The sequence below is a fragment of the Carya illinoinensis genome, chromosome 13 (genome assembly GCF_018687715.1).
Source record: "Carya illinoinensis cultivar Pawnee chromosome 13, C.illinoinensisPawnee_v1, whole genome shotgun sequence".
NCBI lineage: Eukaryota > Viridiplantae > Streptophyta > Magnoliopsida > Fagales > Juglandaceae > Carya > Carya illinoinensis.
This window is the reverse complement of record NC_056764.1, coordinates 32,227,189-32,249,736: the sequence shown is the minus strand read 5'-3', so window position 1 is coordinate 32,249,736 and position 22,548 is coordinate 32,227,189. Positions and strand designations below refer to the sequence as shown.

At 33.5% G+C, this 22,548-nt stretch overlaps 1 protein-coding gene and 1 long non-coding RNA gene across 2 annotated transcripts; both read left to right on the top strand.

The window, feature by feature from the left end:
• The first annotated feature begins 529 nt into the window (after positions 1-529).
• LOC122292475 (beta-glucosidase 12-like) lies at positions 530-4,767 on the top strand. The gene is made up of 13 exons (XM_043100854.1): positions 530-849; positions 981-1,050; positions 1,438-1,496; positions 1,918-1,993; positions 2,135-2,212; positions 2,299-2,386; positions 2,478-2,733; positions 2,857-2,975; positions 3,076-3,296; positions 3,402-3,433; positions 3,940-4,042; positions 4,159-4,267; positions 4,352-4,767. The coding sequence occupies exons 1-13, from the start codon at positions 688-690 to the stop codon at positions 4,518-4,520; spliced, it is 1,542 nt and encodes a 513-aa protein (XP_042956788.1). The 5' UTR covers positions 530-687; the 3' UTR covers positions 4,521-4,767.
• Positions 4,768-10,774: 6,007 nt separating this feature from the next.
• Positions 10,775-16,382, top strand: LOC122292177. The gene is made up of 3 exons (XR_006236853.1): positions 10,775-10,974; positions 11,129-11,191; positions 16,207-16,382. It is a non-coding gene; the product is annotated as an uncharacterized LOC122292177 (long non-coding RNA).
• Positions 16,383-22,548: the final 6,166 nt, after the last annotated feature.

Below are 22,548 nucleotides of genomic sequence, written 5' to 3'. Positions count from 1 at the left end.
TAAGAGTTGAAATGTATACTAAAATACTTAAATATATAGTCCATAAAGAAAATAAAGAAACTAGAGTTAATAGCGAAGTTTAAAAGTGCTATCCAGAGAGAACAAGCCAAACATATCTCTACTAGCTAGCTAGATTATATATTAAGCATATGGCCAATATCTTATCTGCATGTATTATCTCCAGATCTAGGCCTTGTGTAAAGCTCCGGACTTTGTACAGCAGAGCTCCAATTAATTGCACAAATTCGTGATGATTGATGCCACTGATCACTTCCCTCGAGAGATAGTTATTTTGAATATTACACACATGTTGATGCACCCCATTAATTTTTAATCTCACAAACTTCTAAATAATTTACAAATAAATTAGTGATCTGTTGGCCTCATTTCAAATAGTAAAACAAACAAAAACCGTGACAAAATTAGCTTATGGGCCCACAGTTCAATGCTATGCACATGTCAATATATATTAACGATGCAAATGCTAAATAGGGGACTAATTAAAAAGCTATTCCTGTATTAATCATCTACTTACTTATTGTCCCAACGTGCTCAGTTACCGGAGAAATAGATAATACGAGATCTAAAGAAAAAAATAACCGGAGAAATAGCCCAACTGGTCTGCAAGCACCTCTATAAAAAGCCGAATTAGCAACACTCACAACCACACCAAAACCAGTTGTGGCAATGAAAGCTGGTTACATACTCATAGGCCTTCTTGTTATTGTTGGCTCTTTCGCCAACACCAGTACTGCTAATGCTATTTCTCCCAGTTACGGCATTTCTTCACTCAACAGGACCAGCTTTCCCAAAGGTTTCACTTTTGGTGCAGCATCAGCTGCCTATCAGGTAAGCCCCAGGTTTTCTACGTACATGTTTATATCATATATGTTTTGAGTTTTTGTACGTCCAAGTTCCCCGAGATCTCAAGAATAATTCATGCATTTACGTGCATGCCTCAATATGTGTTTGAATTCCAGTATGAAGGTGCAGCGTTTGAAGATGGCAAAGGACTAAGTATGTGGGATTATTACAGCCACAAATACCCAGGTCTCTCTCTCTCTCTCTCTCTCTCTCTCTCTCTCTCTCTCTCTCTCTCTCTCTCTCTCTCTCTCTCTCTCTCTCTCTATATATATATATATATATATTTACAACCAGATTTTTCCTATACATATATACACGCACATTAATTGTTTCAGATGACATGAAGATGAAAAATAATTTAAAACGTGCTATTTCCGAAAGAAAGAAGGAATTGTCATTTAATTTCTGAAGAGATATAATAACAACCTTCCTTTTTTATTTTATCAAGGCCAATATTTTGCGTTCCCATATATTACGGCCACTAGTACTCATAAGAAAATATTCGAGCAAACTCTGGTTGTTAGGCATTTAAATTAGTCTTAGTTAACACACAAGATTTGTATGAAATTGCAGAGAAGATAGCAGATGGCAGTAATGGAGATGTTGCTGATGATCAATATCATCGCTACAAGGTACGCATATGCTTTTTTCCCCGTTTAATTACTGGATAAATAAGAGTAAAAGGTGTACATATATATACATATCACATAAGAAAAAAATTAATTAAATATTGATGAGGTAGCATTTCCATTCCATTTTTGTTCTATTATGATAAGGTAGTACCTACAAGAAAAACGGACTTTTACGACTAATTTATAGCAACGAGAAGACTATTAGCAATCAATTTAATTGCTAATAGTCTTTTCGTTGCTATAAATTGATCACAAAAGCCAATTTTTCTTGTAGTATTGTCAAGTCCTTAAAAAAACTTAAATTATAAATCTCAAATTTCAAAATACTTAAAATAAAAGTAAAAAAAAAATATTTTAAAGAAATTTTATCTAAAAAATTGTAAAAGAACAAAAGCTTTTTTGTCCTTTTTTGGAAATTTAGGAGGACTTTGGGCTTCTGAAGGATATGAATGCAGATGCATACAGATTCTCAATCGCATGGCCCAGACTGATACCAAGTAATTAATTACATGCTTTTCTGCATCAATGATCTGTTGCAATTTTCCGATCACTATATGGATTAATTGTATATTTATTTTAATGCTTTCGATATATAATCATAAGTCATATTAACCAATTTATTTATGTCCTATTTTCAGCCGGAAAGATTAGTGATGGTGTGAACCAGAAAGGAATCGACCACTACAACAAGTTCATCAATGAACTCCTAGCCAAAGGTCATGGCCGTCCACATTAACATATCATATGTGAATAATTCACTGATGCTCATGTATTAATGGTACTTAAAATTATTGAAATGCAGGTCTTACGCCCTATGTGACAATCTTCCACTGGGAAACTCCCATGGGCTTAGAACATGAGTATGGCGGTTTCTTAAGTCATCGCATTGTGTAAGTGATGACTAATTCACGGCCATATTATCAGCATTCCATATAGAGAAATCGGACACTCTAATAGCATTCGTACTAACGTAATTTTCAGGGAAGACTTCAAGGACTTCGCAGAGCTTTGCTTCAAGGAGTTTGGTGACAGGGTAAAGTATTGGATCACCTTAAACGAGCCTTGGACCTACAGCAATGGTGGATATGCACAAGGGGTGTTAGCACCTTTTAGATGTTCGAGCTGGCAAAATCTGAATTGCACCGGTGGAGATTCAGGGACGGAGCCATATACCGTCGCCCACAATCTGCTTCTTGCTCATGCAGCTGCCGTTAAGGTGTACAAGACCAATTATCAGGTTCCAATACAATATATTTACCAAAGTTTGTTTACAACAACAAAATATGTGTTTGTCGTGTGTTGACTTAACTAGACTAGTCATGGCTAGCTTGGTTAACCAAATCATGTTCGCTACGTTCAGACAAAGCAAAAAGGTGTTATAGGGATAACACTTGTCTTGCATTGGATGGTTCCATATAATCCTAAATCGGCGAAAGACCGTGCTGCCGCGTTCCGTGCCATTGATTTCATGTTCGGATGGTATGTTCCCATGTGTTGATCTTGTTTTTCAATTTTAGGATTATTACATCGTAATTCAAATACTGATCTCAATTTGTGGATGGTTTCATATTTGTTGCAGGTTCATGGACCCCTTAAAAAAAGGTCGCTATCCCCTCAGCATGCGTACCCACGTACGTGGAAACCGATTACCCATGTTCACCCCAAAGCAATCGAAGCTGGTGAAGGGATCATATGACTTTATCGGAATAAACTACTATACTGCCAATTATGCAGCTGATGCACCTGAATATAAGTCTCTAAACAAAAGCTACTTGACAGATGCTCTTGTTAGTCAAACAAGTACGTACAAACTGAACACTCGAAAAGCATTGATCGATCTATATATTTGTCTCATCATGTATATAATATTTACGACATCTTTTTTTGTTTGGCTGTGCATGGCAGCTTCACGCAACGGGGTCCTCATTGGTCCAGAGGTATATATCTATATTAACTTTTAAGTAAATTAATCTTTATTTTCCACTATTATACAATATTTTGGACTGATGATATTGTATCTTACGTACAAACGCTGTCATATGTACCAACATGATCAGATGATTAGCACTTCAGAAATGCTATTGCATGTCACCGAAAGTTAGTCCCGACAAATTTTATTTTCTTATTAATTTTATTATTATTTAGTGATTAAGGAAGTGTTTTTTAATGGTATTATAATTTTTTTAAAAAAATATTGAAAAATAAAAATAAAAATAAAACACTTTTTTGTTCTTGTCCGAAGGCGCCGTCTCGTGGCACTGCGCTTCTAAGCAATTCCACCATATAATTACGCAGTTCCTTTATTGCAAAATATATCAATTTAATAGCTCTTTCGATCTGATCCACGTACGTCCTTGCCAACACATGATGTCTAAGAAATTAAACAGTACTCTTGGCAAATTCTTATGTACGTAGTGATCAATTCATTTCCTATAAATCTCAGGCTGCTTCAAGTTGGCTCCATGTCTATCCTAGAGGAATTTACGATGTTCTTGTTTACACAAAAACCAAGTACGGTGATCCAGAAATCTACATCACCGAGAACGGTAATTTTCTCAACTTTTTTCAATTATTGTTGCATAAAGTCGATGACTGATCATAAAGTGATAACTTTCGGATGTCCCATTTTATCTAATTAAGCGAGACTATAATGTTATACTAGGAATCGATGAGTTCAATAATGCCTCATTAACTCTCAAGGAAGCTCTTACGGACCCCGCAAGAATTAGTTATTATTACAAACATCTTGCACATGTTCATAAGGCTATCGGGTTAGTGCTTCAGACAGCTCTCTCTCTCTCTCAAAATCTATCTATCTTTGATCTTTAATTCGTTTCTTTCCTTGAAATTAATAGGGTGGGCGTGAAAGTTAGGGCATACTTTGCTTGGTCCTTCTTGGACAACTATGAATGGATGTCTGGTTATACGGTTCGATTTGGCATCTACTTTATCGACTATGACAACGGATTGAAAAGATATCCTAAACTTTCAGCACATTGGTTCAAGAATTTCCTCAAGAAATAGAAATGAAGATTTTCGCATTATGAATTGCCTATCAAATTGGGTGGACGTCCCAGATCGATAAATTGAGCATTTCTTCTCTATGAATATTGTACTTTTTGAATAATGTAATTTCCTTTCTGTACTCGCGGAAACGCTTGCAGAATAATAAATTGCTGATCAACGGAAGGTCTCCGTCTTTTATTTGAAGTTCAAATTTTCATATTTTAAGTGTTATGAGATTTTACCACTAAATGATCGAGATTCGAAACACTTTTGGGCTTTTACATTGACTTCTCATCTCGACCATGCATGCATGTGGAGTTTCTAAAAATCCTAACCACTTTGCTTATTGAATGGTTTAAATTTTGTTAATGCCTAGGCATTAATTCACATGTGATATCATGAGTTTAGACCTCAAAACATTCTTGTTTTTCTTTATTCGAAAGGTTACCATATATACACGAATTTGAACTAAGTAAATTTTCTTGGAAGTAATTAGATAGAATAGGTAACATTCTTTCTTAATTCATCTTACTTACCCGTCCAAATCAAGAATTCTAAGAAATCGTGTGATGCATGTTTCGAGATTTTTATATATAATGACAACTTGAAAAAGCGAATCTTATCAATCCATGCCTGCATAATTTATTCCTCATTTGCTGTGTAACCATGTATATAAGCTGTAAGATAATCCATGTAGTCATTCTCCCTTTTATTTGAAAGTATTCTTCACTACTAATTTTACACATGAAAAATGAAGGAGCCCAATTAATTAATATCCGGTTGGCCAGATAACATGATAATAATCTAAAATAATTTAAGTTTCATGAGTTTGTCAGATCAATGAAGATAATTTAGAACCTGGCAAATGACAGTCAAGAACTTGCATGAACCGATCGATAATTTGCCCTATTATCATTTTCTTATAAGTTGTTCTTAATAAGTATCTAGGCCATATCTTATTTGCATGTATTGTCTCCAAATCTAGGTCTCTGTATAATATACGTATAAATTTGCTTGCTCCCAAAGAATCGACCGTTTGCATCAATTTGTAGCGGTTATTCTCCAAATGATGTCATAGTTTTAGGCATTGTTGTTCGATAATAGCGAACAACTTTATTCGAACTCTTTTAAATTTGAGATCAAGGGTTTTTTTTTTTCTTTTTTTTTTTAGGAAACACAAACATTTCATTAATAGAACAAAATTTTTATAGATATTTATCAAACCAAATGGCTTGAGAAGAAAAGTTGGAAAATAATCAAACCACATTGAGATATTCTCAACATTCCATGCATAATGGACAAGCTTGTGAGCCACCCAATTTTCTTCTCTATAAACATGTTGTACTTGGCACTCAGCATATAAGGACTACAACTTTATGATTTCGAACACCAAAGCATCTGGCATAGCTACAACTTCAATTTCTGCATTGCCAATATCAAACAATTTGACTCCACCAATAACTTATGAATTCCCATGCTTGCACATAGTTGTAAGGCTCAAAGTATGGCCATTAATTCAAGAGCTTCAACATTAATCACTTCATTTTCAACCTTGGTAGCTGCCCAGAGAATATCATCATTTGCATTTCTAAGCACCAGCCCCACTCCTGCTTTATGAATGTCACCAAAAACAGCTCCATGAACATTGACTTGCAACCAATCTATAGGTGGAGGCTTCCAATCATAATAAGCTCAAACCATGGCATTTGGTAGTAGTTGGTTTATTTAAATGACTTGCGCACAGAAAGGGCATAGTCAATAATCTGTTGTACCTAAATTTTCTTTCATCATGCATCATCTAATTCTCTCTTTATGACGTCCCCAACTCCCACGTGGAAATTGAGACGTCGGGATGATGACAACACGAGTCACACATCTCATCACCAAGTGCCAAGTATGTGTACAATAAAACATAATACAACGGATAATAAATGTCAGTCTACTAAGTACTAGAATTTTACTTAAATACAAACTCGCTTAAAACAAACATAACAAAATATTACAAGTTCCAATATCATCATAAAACCAAAATATATAATTTAAAGGTAGAGAAATAATTTTCCAATAAATAACCAAAAGCACCAAATCAATCCTCCGGCAGAGCCACCTCCTCAAACTCAGTCTCCTCATCATCTGCATCAAAATTTACGGTACCAAAGATAGTACTGCAGGTAAGTAACAATATAAATAAATCTCAAGATAAAAATACATTCATACAATAATCAAATGCGTGAACATGATGCCATATGCATGTCCCAAAAATTCACTTTCTTTCCACGCACGTCAAAATCCTATTTTGGCCCAAAATGTTTCCTTCAAGATATTTCCTTGCCATTATCCCAGATAATGGCCCAAAAATCTAATTTTGTCATTTTTCCAGAAATGGCCCAAAAATTCAATCTCGTCATTTTTCCATAAATGGCTCATTAACCAACCCATCAGAGCACTGTAGGAGGTTATCACAAGCAGAACTCTACTACTATCCCTACTTACCACTATCTCTACAAGTGCACCGTAGGCGGGAATCACAGGCGAGACTCTACCACGGTCCCTACTTACTACCATCCCTACAAATCCGTCTGTAGGGGAGAATCGTAGGCGGGACTCTACCATCATCTTTACTTACCACCATCCCTATGCCATGTGCACCGTAGGCGAGAATAACAGGCGGGATTCTACCACCATCCCTACAGTACCTCTGACTCAAACCAATCAATCCAATAGTTCAAATATATCCAAAAAAATTTCTCACTTGAAAACCCAGTTTTTAATTTTCAACACATATACATGCATGCAATTACACGAAAACCCGTTTTCCTTTTCAAATAGGAACATGCATGCACTATGCCATGCTTATGACAAGATACAATAAATAACCAACAACAATTTTCAACATCAATTAGCATCAAACAATTATATACACAACTCCGTCCTACAATCTAATCGACCCCTGACTCCTTGGACTCAGTCCGACATAAATAACCAATCACAAATTATTAATAAAATAAAAATATATTTAAATCTTAAAGAAAGTTTCAAAAATACTTACAGAGCTATAAAATATTTTTTGAATGATCAATAAGCTGCAAAAGGTGATGAAAAAGTAACGTAACAGTGTAAAATACATTGTGGCCGTGGGTTATAAAATACCACTTTTGAATGAGGACGAACCAAGACTTGAGATTGTTAGGAAATGGCTTAGAGGCATTAGTAAAGCTAGTGAAAGTAGTGGTTAGCTGTGGGTGATGGCGAAAACGGCAGTGGAAGTGAAAAATGGCCAAAACGAAGTTGAACTTGTGGGGGTTGCTCCGATGACGGATCGGATTTGGAAATGAGTGGGTTAGGTCGGCAAGAGGTTAGTAATAAAGTGGTGAAGAAATGGTGGTTGAAGGTGGAACGACGACGGCGCTTGAGCACTTGAAAGTTGTGACTTGGAGGAGCTTATGTGGCTTAACAGCGGCCTAGGTGGTCTGAAAATTGGTGGGAGTATTCACTGGTGAAGGGAAAGAGAATGGGAGGGGTGGTGTGGCTCACAGCGGCGCTGGTGGCGGTGCTGGGCGAGAGGAAGAAAACGAACGAAAAGGGAGGGGAAATGGATCGTGCAGGGAAAGAAGCGGGGGAAGGAAGCTAAAAGAAAGAAGCAAAAGAAAAGATAAAGAAGAGAAAAAGAAAAAAAGGAGAAGGAAAAAGGGAAGAAAAGAAGTGAAGTCCAACCCTCACAACTTGGGTTACGATACTGATCCAACGAAAATTATTTTTAAAATAGTAAGTTAAATAAATTAATTTAAACACCATGATTAAATAAAATAAAATAATAAAATTCAAAAACACAATAATTTTAAAGCTAAAAAATAAACTAATTTAAATTAAAGAACAATTTAAATTCAAAACAATAACAAATAACAAGAAAACATATTAAAATAATTTCAAAGAGACATTTTAATCATGAAAAGTTCTAGATACAATCATAAAATGTACAAGTGTCACACACTCCCATTGAAAAAAGAAAATAAATATGAGACTCACATAAAAAAACTATTTTTTTAATTGTAGATCTCACTCTTTTTCAAATGGAGTGCGCAACACTTATACACTCTATGACTATATCTAGAAATGCTATTCACTGATACCCATATAGCACATTTCACAACTAAGATGGGGCTATTTTTATAAAGTGATGCTAATAATTAATTTATAAATACTGATTTTATAAAAATATATACCCTTCATTTAAAACATAGTTGTATATAAAGTGTTGTAGAAAGTGTTTTGTGTAAATAATTTTCCTTTCATTTTATACATTTATTATTTGAGAAATTCTTTAGTCATAAAAAGATTGTACAAAATTATATCTATAAATTGACATAACTTGATATTATATATTAAATTATAATTTTTTTTTTGTTATAAAATAAATATAACGTATCATATAAAATTATGTTAATGAATTATATTAATTTGTTAAAATAACATGAACTGTAGGTCCCTTTACATCAAGCCCATCAACCTTTATCTTTCTTCCCCGTTATATATATCTTGAATTAGTTTGAATGATCGTGAGACGTCAAGACAGCTAGCCTTTATCTCGTCAAAAAAAAAAAAAAAAAAACAGTCATCAAATGAGCATGCCAGCTCAATAGATTGTAGCTAGGGCCTTACACGAAAATTATGAGCTAGTATGCCCGTTTTATATTTAAGGCCGATCAATTAAATAAATTTAAGTACTTTTACATTATATTTTATTTAAAATTAATAACTAAGATTTTATACACCTTTTCAATCATGATCAGGACATTGTCAATTTAGGCCGTAGGATTTTATTAAATTTAATTTTATGAATAATTTTATTTAGAAATAATTATAATCATTATTATGAATAAAATTCAATACACAACAATATTCATGTGTTCCAGATCAGCTCGATCGAAACTTGGCCTCCTACTCTGGAGACGAGATCCCTAACAAGAATATATAGCATGGAGGCAATCAAAGCTAGCGGACATTCTGATGATGATCTAATCTTGCTATGAAAAAAATAAAAATAAAAAAGTGAGCTCCTACCTCTTCAAATGATTATATGAAAACCTTCTATGAACATTAATTTACAAATAGATTTTGCTATTTATGTTTTTTATATTGCATATTAAACTGATAATGACAGAAAATAAATGTACACGTACATAAGATCGATGATGGTATGTAAAATAATTATTATGTGGAGGAGTGTTGAGAATTTAAAATCATACTTCATGTCTCACCACCTTTAATACTAGAAATGAAAAACAGATGAAGAAGGGCAAATTAAAAGTTTCTTCGTCATCAAGAAAATCCGAACAAAATTCTAAAAATAACATATTTATTTAGAAACAAAATCATAAAAAATGATCCAAAACAAAGTTTTTGAAGAAAAAGAGGATCGATGAAAACAAAACTTATGCTAATGACGTATTTTAGTATGTTTTTGGTAATTATAAGAGCTCGATCAATTGTGAGATTCAATACAAAATATATATATATATATATATTTATATAACAGCGCAAGCTGCTGATAACTCAATAAATTAAAGATATATAAATGTTGAAAAGACAAAAAGAGAGAAACATGAAAAATCAATTAAAGATATTGCAAATTATATAAGATTTATTCAATATTTCGATATTCTCTCATGACCTAGTCAATTTCTCCTTATTGAGATATTTTTATTTGGCGGGCCGGGCTTTCTTCCAGTACTAAAAGTCTTAGCTAGGCGGCTGCCTAATTTCCTGTGACGTATATAGTAGTACTACTAGTCAACAATCTAAAAAGTCACGATGTCGGTAATGCATGAAGATCAATCTCTCTCTCTCTCCATGGTAGAATGGTTTCCTCATGTGATCACCTTATGGTCAATGACTATCGGGACCTTGACCATCATCGATATCAAAATTATATGAATACCTCTTCTTAAAAGCAAACCATAATTAGTTGTCTCATCCGCACAAGTGGATTGAAAGGCGTTCCAATGTCCATATTAACTGTCCGTGTACGATCGAGACGGCTTTCAGAAAAAGAAATATCGGAGAAACTCCAACGTACAAATTCAAAATATCTCTCCGAAAGATCAATATCGAGCGATTAGAATCATGATAAGGTTGCATGCATGGATACCGACAAAGAACAAAACAAATCTGATATATGTTTTCAGATGCGACGTCTAAACAAAATAAAGCTTAATTAAATACATATATATAGCATAATATATTGATTGAATAATGCATGACCTTATGTCTATTTTCATGTATATAAAGCGCAGTAAACAGTACTACCACCGTCGATCGAGGATAACCAGATCGAAGCTAGCGGCACTTATGGGCAATCTCCTTTTAGGTCTCTCAGTTATTCTTTTCCTACTGACAAGTAGCGCGCGGTAGTCTAAACCAGAGCACTTTCCCGAGAGGATTCGTTTTTGGCACGGCATCAGCGTCTTATTAGGTAAGTATGCCCAGATTTTTGTACCTTTTTCTTATATTTTCGTTCCTCTAATGTCATAGGATAATATTATAAAGTTTTTCCAGAAATAATAAGTTACGGGATGTAAAATCTGGACGAATATAATGTATACATTCTTATACATGTCATTACGAAGGTGCAGCAAAAGAAGGTGGTAAAGGACCATCAACATGGGACACTTTCACCCATAGATATCCAGGTCTGATCTTTCTTTCTCAAATAAAATGAAATTGAGTAATTATAATTACCAATCAATGTCCTTATAAGTTAATTTCTGTTTGATATGTTCTTTTGGTACACAACTTAATGGTTTTGCATCTATACATGATCTACATGTTATTCTACCTCTTTATATATATATAGATGATACTATTATACTATGTACAGCTGATCACACGTGTATGCCCCAGTATTTTAAGAGAAATGTTTGGACATTTACAACTAGATATTATAAAAATAAACTCAAAAAATGATATGACTTATTATGATAAATCATATTGCAAAAATTATTTTAGTATACAGTGATGTTCGAACGTTATATAATCAGTGACGTCCGAACATTAGTGGGTGAAGTTCGAATGTTAGATAGAGTATTTGATAAATATGACTATAATTTAAATTTTATGTAGTTTTTAAATAAAATAATGCATCATTTGTGAACAATTATTACAAATTTAAAGAGATTGAAATTTGAAGCGCAATGATTTAATATTAAAATTGGATAAGTTAACTGTAGTATATTATAGACTATATATATAATATATAATACACTATATTATATACTAGTTAAGTATATAATATATATTATATATATAGTGTAGTGCTATTTACTATACTATAAATAGTCTAGTATATATTATATAATATATATAGTATATATATACTCATTATATATTATATCTATAGTCATTACATATAATATATTATATAGTTAATATACTATATATATTATTTATAATAATAGAGTACATTTCTTTCACATATGTTCGAACGTTAGCTAGAGTATTTGGTAAATATGATTATAATTTAAATTTTATGTAATTTTTAAATAAAATAATGCATTCTTTGTGAACAATTATTACAAATTTAAAAAAATTGAAATTTGAAGCACAATGATTTAATATTAAAATTCGATAAGCTAACTGCAGTCTATTATATACTATATATAATATATAATACACTATATTATATACTAATTAAGTATATAATATATATTATATATAGTCTAGTGCTATATATTATACTATATATAGTCTAGTATATATTATTTAATATATATAGTATATATATATACTCATTATATATTATATATATAGTCATTACATATAATATATAATATATAATATATTATATAGTTAATATATATAGTATATATTATAGTATATAGTTAATATTATATATAGTTAATATACTATATATATTATTATATATTATTTATAATAATAGAATACATTTCTTTCACATACGTTTGAACTTTAGTGGGTGAAGTTTGAATGTTAGATAGAATATTTGGTAAATATGACTATAATTTAAATTTTATGTAGTTTTAAATAAAATAATACATCATTTGTGAACAATTATTACAAATTTAAAGAGATTGAAATTTGAAGGGCAATGATTTAATATTAAAATTGGATAAGGTAACTACAATATATTATATACTATATACATAATATATAATATTAGACTATATTATATACTAGTTAAGTATATAATATATATTATATATATAGTCTAGTGCTATATACTATACTATATATAGTCTAGTATATATTATATACATAGTCATTACATATAATATATAATATATTATATAGTTAATATTATATATAGTTAATATATTATATATATTATTATGTATTATTTATAATAATAGAGTATATTTCTTTCACATACGTTTGAATGTTAAATTTTAACGTTTGAAAGTTACTTTTTTAACGTTTGAACGTTACTTTTTAAACATTCGAACGTATATGCATATACGTTCGAACGTGAAAAAATGCAAGAAATTTTTCACTCATTTTTAAATAACATTCGAACATTAAAATTTAACAGTCAAACGTTACTTTTTAAATGTTTGAAGGTATATGCATATACGTTCAAACGTGAAAAAATGCGGGAAATTTTTTGCTCATTTTTAAATAACGTTCGAACGTTAAAATTTAACATTCGAATGTTACTTTTTAAACATTCGAACGTATATGCATGTATGTTCAAACGTGAAAAAGTGCAAAAAATTTTCTACTTATTTTTAAATAACGTTCGAACGTTAAAATTTAATATTCGAATGTTACTTTTTAAATGTTCGAACGTTACTTTTTAAACGTTCGAACGCCATATTAAATCAAAGTGATTTTAATGAATAAACGCACGGATGGAAGCAGAATCATTTCTTCTACTTCTCCCATGCGTGAAAGAGAGAGTGAGAGTGAGAGAGGGTTGTGGGTTGGAGAGAGAGAGTGTGTGTTAGAGTAAGAGATGGTTAGAGAGAGAGTAGAGTGAGAGAGGATTCATATTTTTGCTCTCTCTATTGATTTTAGTAAGGAAAAACTCTTTTTTCCTTTAAATGTTTTGCAATTTTATGATATTTATTTTGTATTTATATATATATATATATGTCTTTAACTAACTAGTGTTGTGATTCTTTTGAAGGATTGGTTGTTGTGACTTGTTCAAAACTTGTGATTTGTAAGAGGATATTGTGAGTGATAGGTATATTTCTAAACTTTATTAAGATATTTATATATTTTGTTGTGCTTTTGTTATGGATAATTATGAATATTTTGATGTGTATAATGTGTGTTGATTGTGAATTTTGAAGGATTAGATATGGGTATAATATTGTGAGTTGAGTAGTGAATTTTGATTGTATATATTGTGAATATGTTTTGAATTGGATATTATTGATGAATTAGAAGGAATTGAATTGTTTATGTCGATGAATTAAAAGCAAATCTTTGTGATATGGATTATGTAATATGATGAATTAAAATGAAAAGTTGTGTTGTGTGTATGCTTATTTTTAAAATGAAAATATAAATATTTGTATATATTTATAGATTAAAATGAATATATTTTATAATTGTGTATGTGAATTTGAATCATATGTTGTGGCTATTTTTTTGTGACTATGTTTTGGTATTTGTGAATTAGTTATTATTGTGCATATGTATATATGATTTGTGAATTAGTTAGTCTATGGGAAATATGTTTATATATTATGAATTTGTGTATTACAGTATTTATTAAAATTGTTGAGAATATGTAAAATATTGTAAATTTAGTTGTGAATGTTTATATATTGTGGAAATATGATATCATTTTGAATAAATTTGTGAACTTTTATTGAATATGTTGGGAATAATTTATTAAATTATGCAACATGTCATTAATTTAATTTTTATTTGTATTTCTTTTAAATGTTACTTATTTTGCAGCATTTTTTTATTTTTTTTTATCAAATGAGTATATGAGATCAAGATAACAAGAGTTTGAGTCTCTCTTAGAGCAACAGTCTGATTTAGAGATGCGTTTGTAGGAGCAACATAGAGACCAGGAGGAAAGAATGTGCAGTGTAGTTTAAGGGCAAGTGAAGAGGGAGATGAGAGTCCAGATAGGGCGTGTTATGTTACTATAGTAGAATCGCGGTGAGCGAGGAAAGAAGAAGAAATGAAATCAATTCAGTTTAATATCTAATTTTACAACTATATAAAACATTATTAGTTGTTAATTTGATGGTGTAATATGATGATACAATTTGTATATTTTTTAATTTTATGAAAATAGTATTTTTGATCTATATGTTCGAATGTATATAACAAACGTTCGAATGTTGGTTCACGTTAGAACTAACGTTTGAATGTAATTACACAAAATTACGAAATAAAGTTCGAATGTACGACCCAACGTTCGAACATATTCACTCTCAAAATGAACACAACGTTCGAATGTTTAAAAGATTTATGTTCGAACGTTTTATTTGACGTTTCAACGTAAATATGATACGTTCGAACTATAACCAACGAATGTCAAATTTTCTCATTCGAATGTCAATTAGTCAGGTTAACGTTCAAACACTCTGTTAGACATTCGAACATTACATTTTGTGACAGATTTTAACTGTCACAAAAAATCCCACATTTGAATGTGACATCAAACGGAAGACCTACAACCGTTACTAAAAATGTTTTTTGTGACGGTTGAATAGTAAACTGTCACCAATTATTTTCTGTGATGCACATTAGGTGATGGTAGTCGTGACGGTTTCGAATCGTCACCAAATGTCTTTAGTGACATTTTGGTCTTTTTTTGTGACGTTTTCCTCTGTCACAAAAAACCAATTGTGTTGTAGTGTATTTTTACATATATTTTTATTGAATGAGTATTTTTAATTTAATTAAAATATTAATCCTTTTGTTTTAAATTTATCGAATTTTAATTGGATTTATTTAGTTGTGAAATTTATTTTGAGGTGCTTTCTTAATATTAATTATTGTTTTGTGTTTAAATTGCTCTTTAATTTAATTTAGTTTATTTTTGAATTGTTGGGTATTTTGTGTTATGTCATTTGCATTGCATAATGCATGCATATACTTGTGTTTTAAATTGAAAAATGGGGTTTCATGTGTAAATGGATTTTGGGTGCGTGTATATCACGACTCCAAACTGAGATGAGACATTATCTTGGTGGAGCTCCTCTGGTCACTTAGGAGCGTAATATATACTAAGTGATGTCCTATGGGTTGTCACTAGGTAACAACAGGAGAGGACGAAATGGTAACGCTCTACTAGCGAGCGCTAGAGGATGCTTGGTTACGTATGCACTGGGTGTTGAATTGAGTATCGCTCATAATGAAGTCACACGTATGATCGTTACCTATAGTGTGACGAAGTGAGACAGGGTGTGCGAATGACCCCTAGGGGAGGTCATGGTGCATTCGGTTAATAAAAATGGATTTTGAGTTGAGACTTGGATTTTTGGGCCATTTTTTGGAAAAATTGCGAGGAAAAGTTTTCAAGCAAATTTTTGGGCTGAATGTGATTTTTGGCGTGAGTTGGAAATGATTTATTTTTGGAAAATTTTATATTTGGATCTCATGCATATGACATTCTGTTCATGCATATTGTTAAGTTTTAATGTATTTTTATTTTGTAAGTTGCTTGAAATATTACTTACCTGCAGTATCGTCTTTGGTACCGTAAACTTTGATGCAGATGAGGAGGAGGCTGAGCCTAAGGAGGCGGCTCCACCAGAGGATTGATTTGGAGTTGCTTATAGTATTGCAAAATTATTTTCCTTGCCTTTATATTTTGTATTTTGGATTTGTAACAATGTTGAAACTTGTAATATTTTGATACACTTGTTTTAAGCGAGTTGTATTTAAATAAAATTCTGGTACTTAGTTGAAAGACTTTTTATTACCACTACGTTATTTTTATGTACACGTGTTGCACGTACACATACTTAGCATTTGGTGATGGGATGCCTGACCCGTGTTGTAATCATCTGACGCCTCAATTTTCACGTGTTCGTATTTGGGAGTTGGGGGCGTCACATGTGGTATCATAATGGTTTGACTCTGGGTAAAACCACATGTTCCGTAGGAGCAGTACCAAAAAGTTTTAAAGTTGTGATTTAAAATTATTTTGTTTGAAGTTTAATATTTGAATTGTTTTATTTAATTTGATTCAATTTTTAATTGATTTGAATTTATTTGATTTAGTTGGTTTAATTTATTTGTTTATTTTATTGGATGCTATTTTATTTTATTATTATTCGGTTTTGATCTATTTTTTTTATTGTGTCTGAAGTTTAAGTGGGGTCAAAGGTTATGTTATGGCAGGAAGATGGTAAGACCGAGAAGGCCTACCGGCGAACCTCAAGATGATTTGCTGCCTGGTGATGGGAACTACGCCACAGCTAGAGCTTTAAACCAGATGACGGAATTTCTTCAACAAAATTTTCGACCGCCGCAGGGAGAGTAGAGTAGAGCGGTGCAAGTTATATGCACCTATGAGTGCTTTTTAGCACATGGAACCCCGGCTTTCACTGGTGAAGAAGATCCACTTCGGGCTGAAAAGTGGATTAAAGATTTGGAGATGACATTTGAAGTTTGTGGATGCACTGAGGCGCAACAAGTGTTGTATACAAGTTACTTGCTACAAGGTGATGCGGCTGATTGGTGGGAGACCAAGAGGAAACTTTTAGTAATGGAGCTGGGATTTTTTGCTGTTGTGTCCTGACAGCGTTTCAAGAAAGAATTTAATGACTATTCCTTTCTCGCTTCTATGAGACGACAAAAGACAAGAGAATTTAGTAGCCTGGTCCAAGGAAATATGACTGTTGAACAATATGCCCGGAGATTTATGGAGTTTGGGCGATTTGCAACTCACCTCATTGGCATGGAAGAAATGCAGGTTGAGCGTTTTCAGGATTCTGCGATCGGATATATGCAGACTGGTAGTTTGTCATCATATTACAAATTTTTAGAGGTTAGTTGATTTGGCCACTCTAGCAGAGTGTGAGAATAGTTAGATGGTAGGCTCCCCTCCAGGTCAGAAAAGGCGGAGTTTTGCTGGCGAATGAAGTAGTTATGGTTTGCCTCAAAAGTTTGTGCAAAGGATTAAGACTTGACCACAAGCAGCCTTAAGAGTGCATATAGGAGGCCAGGTACCAGTTTGTGGAAGGTGTAATAGAAGGCCAGGTACAAGTAGTTAGATGGTAGGCTCCCCTTCAGGTACCATTAGGGCGAGTGTTGACAGAGTGGTGGAATCCAGTGTTACCGCTATGGCCAAGAGGGGCATTTTGCTCATGAGTGCCCTAATCAAGTTCAAGGAAGTAGTAGAGGTCGTCGTGACGGTAAGACTAATTAGAGACAAGTGGTGCAAACTCAGGTATATGCTGTTACTCCTGGAGAAGTTGATGACGAGGCACCAGAGACGCACGATGCTCGGGTAATTACAAGTATGGATTTAATTTAATTTTTTTGGATTTGATGTTTGGTGTGATTTGATTTCTATTTACTTTTTGGATTTCATTAGTAAATGTGATTCGGTCAGGAAGAGTTCTTTTCTATGATTTTTATGCTTACACTTTATTTGATTCAGGTGCGTCTCAGTTGTTCGTGTCTTCTACTTTCGCATGGATATGCAATCTGGTTACAAAGTCCTTGCCAAAATCGTTGGTAGTGACTCTCCTAAACGGTGAGGTGGTGTGGTGTTCTAAAGTTGTGTTGAGCTGTCCTTCGGATTTTGGTTGAATGACACTTGATGCAGATTTGGTTGTGTTCAAATTGTTGGGATTTGATATTATCTTAATAATGGATTGGCTGTATCGATATTGTACAAGTATCAATTGTCGGAGTCGAGTAACTAGATTTCAAGTCCCGGATGGAAATTATTTGGAATTTGTGGGAAGTAAATTAAAGGAAAGACCGTCAGTTATATCGGCAATTCAAGCAAAAAGAGATATTGCTTGTGGAGCGGATGCCTTTTTGGTCCAAGTGGTGTTTACACCATCTGAGAAAAGGTCTTTAGTGGATATCCCAATTGTGGAAGAATGTCCAAATGTGTTCATGGAGGATTTGCCTGGGTTACCTCCTATTTGTGAGTTGGAGTTTGCTATCGATTTGGAACCTGTAGCGGCTCCAGTGCACAAGACTCCTTATCATATCGCACCAACTAAGTTAAAAGAGTTGAAATTTCAGTTGCAAGATTTGGTAGATAATGGGTTCATTCAGCCAAGTACTTCACCATGGGGAGCGCCAATGTTGTTTGTTAAGAAGAAAGATGGTACCCTCAGAATGTGTATCGACTACCGAGAACTCAATAAGGTGACCATCAAGAATAAGTACCCTCTCCCTCGAATCGATGATTTGTTTGATCAGCTTCAAGGAGTAACTGTTTTCTCGAAAATTGATTTGAGATCAGGATACTACCAGTTACAGATAAGAGATAAAGATATACCCAAGACTGCCTTTAGATTAAGATATGCGCATTATGAGTTTAAAGTGATGCCTTTTGGGTTAGCTAATGCCCCTGCAGCTTTTATGGATTTGATGAATCGAGTATTCCGATCCTATTTGGATTCTTTTGTGGTGGTTTTCATTGACGACATTTTAATTTATTCTCGAGATTCTAAAGAGCATGCTTATCATCTTCGTTTAGTACTTAGGAAGTTAAGAGAACACTAACTGTATGCAAAGCTTAGCAAGTGTGAATTTTGATTGGAAGAAGTTAGATTTCTTGGACATGTAATTTTTCGAGACAGTATGGTCGTAGATCCTGACAAGGTGGAAGCTATTTTATCGTGACAGCGTCGTTTGACTGTGCGTGAGATTCGGAGTTTCTTGAGACTTGCCGGGTATTATCAAAGATTTGTAGATGAATTTTCTGGATTATCCGAACCTCTCACTACTTTGACTAGGAAGAATACTGAGTTTGTTTGGTCAGACAAGTGCGAGAGAAGTTTCCAAGAGTTGAAGAAGAGATCGACAACAGCACCTGTGTTAGCACTTTCAGAACCGTACAAGCCATTTATAGTTTTCAAATGCATCCAAGTTTGGATTAAGATGTGTACTTATGCACGAAGGGCGAGTTGTTACTTATGCATCTCGTCAGTTGAAAGAACATGAAAAAAATTACCCTATGCATGATTTGGAATTGGCCGTGATAGTGTTTGCTCTTAAGATCTGGCAACATTATTTGTATAGAGAAATTTGTGAAGTCTACACTGATCATAAGAGTTTGAAGCACCTATTTTCTCATAAGAATCTCAATATGAGATAGAGTGTGAGATCAAATATCATTCAAGGAAAGCAAATATAGTTGCAGATGCTTTGAGTTGGAAGTTGCACTTGGAGGATGAAGCTGAATCGTCAGGAATGGATTCACTACTTTGTGGGATGAGAAGGCTTCTTATCGAAAGTTCACAACAAGAGGAAGTGTTAATCTTCAGTTCTTGATGTTCGGGTGATTGATTTTGAGGAATTGAAAACTCTTCAAAGAAAGGACCCGAAGCTGCTTGATATTAGAAAGAGAGTTAAGAAGTCTAAAGGGCCTTTGCATTACAGTATGGATAAGGATATAATTCTTCGGTTCCGAGATAGTAGAGTAATCCCCAAAGATTCAGAATTTAAAGAGAGAATTATGGCGGAAGCTCATACGGCTCCTTATTCGGTTCATCCTAGAAGCACGAAGATGTATCAAGATTTGAAAAGAAATTATTGGTGGGAAGGGATGAAGAGGGATATTGCCCTGTACATTGAAAGATGTGACACATGCCATCAAGTCAAGGCCAAAAATCAAAGACCCGCTGGTATGCTTCAACCTCTCCCTATTTCTGAGTGGAAATGAGACGACATTACTATAGATTTTGTAGTGGACTTACCAAGTACTCCTAGTGGAAAGAACTCAGTTTGGGTAATTGTTGACCGGTTGACCAAGAGTACTCATTTCTTGCCTATCAATCATACTGACTCATTGAGAAAGTTGACATGTCTGTATGTAAAAGAGATAGTGCAGTTGCACGGGATACCCAAGAGTATTGTATCGGATTGGGACTCGAGGTTCACATCTCATTTTTAGAAGAGTTTATAGGCAGCTCTAGGTATAAATTGAAATTTAGTACTACATATCACCCACAGACTGATGGTTAATCAGAGAGTCCAATTCAGACCCTTGAAGATATGTTGCAGGCATGTGTTATGGAATTTCAAGGAAGTTGAAAAAATCATTTGCCCCTTATAGAGTTCGCTTATAATAATAGTTTCTATGCGTCCATCCAGATGGCTCCATATAAAGCTCTTTATGGGAGGAAGTATAGATTGCCATTGTGTTGGGATGAAGTTGGCGAGAGTAAGATAATTGGGCTCGAAATAATTCAGGAAATGCAAAGTCAAGTTCAAATTATAAGGGTCAAAATGGCGGCAGTACAGAGTTGTCAAAAAAGTTATGCGGATACAAGGAGGAGGGATTTATCTTTTGAAGAAGGTGATTGGGATTATCTCAAAGTCTCTCCCATGAAAAGAGTTAAGCGTTTTGGTAAAAAAAGGAAACTTAATCTAAGATAAGTTGGTCCTTTTCAGATTTTGGACAAGGTAGGGCCCGTTGCTTATAGAATTGCATTGCTAGAATATTTTGAGAAAATTCACGATGTCTTCTATGTATCGTCTTTGAAGAAGAGTTTTGGATAACAAGAGTCGTGCTTTGTCAACCCAGAGCATATTCAGCTACAACCAAATCTTACTTATGAGGTTGTCTCGACGTAGATTATGGATTGAAAAGAGCAAAGGTTGAGATCCAAGATGACACCTTTGGTGAAGGTGGCATGGGGAGATCCGTTAGCTCAAGATTTCTCTTGGGAGAGAGAAGCAGACACGAGATAACAGTAACCGTATTTGTTTGAGTGACTGCAGTATATTTCCTAAGCTTGGTCTTAGTTGAATCTTGTGGCTTGCTTTAACTTTAACGTTTGACTTTGCAAATTTCGAGAACGAAATTTTATTTTAAGGGGAAGAGGATGTGATATCCCATTTTTACGTGTATTTTTATTGAATAAGTATTTTTAATTTAATTAAAATATTCATCCTTCTATTTTAAATTCATCAAATTTTAATTGGATTTATTTAGTTGTTAAATTTATTTTGAGGTGATTTCTTAATATTAATTATTGTTTTGTATTTAAATTGCTCTTTAATTTAATTTAGTTTATTTTTGAATTGTTAGGTATTTTGTGTCATGTCATTTGCATTGTATGGTGCATGCATATACATGTCTTTTAAATTGAAAACTGGATTTTCATGTATAAATGGATTTTGGGTGTGTGTGTGTCACGACCCCAAGACGAGATGAGAAATTATCTAGGTGGAGCTCCTCTGGTCACTCAGGAGCGTAATATACTGAGTGACGTCTTTTGGGTTGTCGCTAGGTGACAATGGGAGTGGATGAGATGGTAATGCTCTCGTACCGACTCTGTGGCCCCTCTGCTGCGGTGGCTAGAGGATGTTTGGCTACGTATGCGCTGAGAGTGGAACTGCGTATCGCTCGTTACGAAATCACACGCATGGTTGTTACCCATGGTGTGACGAAGGAAGCCGAGGTGTGCAGATGACCCCTAGGGGAGGTCATGGTACATTCGGTTAATAAAAATGGATTTTAACTTGAGACTTAGATTTTTGGGCCATTTTTTGAGAAAATGGCGAGGAAAAGTTTTAAAGGAAATTTTTGGGCTAAATCTGATTTTTGGCGTGAGCTGGAAATGATTTATTTTTTAAAAGTTTATTTTTCGATCTTATGCATATGACATCTTGTTCATGCATATTGTTGAGTTTTAATATATTTTTATCTTGTGGGTTGCTTGGAATATTACTTACCTGCGGTACCGTCTTTGGTACCATAAACTTTGATGCAGATAAGGAGGAGGAGGCTGAGCCTGAGAAGGCGACTCCACCGGAGGACTGATTTGGAGTTGCTTGTAGTATTAGAAATTATTTTCCTTGCCTTTATATTTTGTATTTTGGATTTGTGACAATGTTGAAACTTGTAATATTTTGATAC

Coding starts and splice junctions, on each gene's coding strand:
- LOC122292475 (XM_043100854.1), top strand. CDS start 688: ATGAAAGCTGGTTACATACTCATAGGCCTTCTTGTTATTGTTGGCTCT. Junction 2,387..2,477: donor TTCTTAAGTCATCGCATTGT/GTAAGTGATGAC, acceptor CGTAATTTTCAG/GGAAGACTTCAAGGACTTCG. Junction 3,297..3,401: donor TGCTCTTGTTAGTCAAACAA/GTACGTACAAAC, acceptor TGTGCATGGCAG/CTTCACGCAACGGGGTCCTC.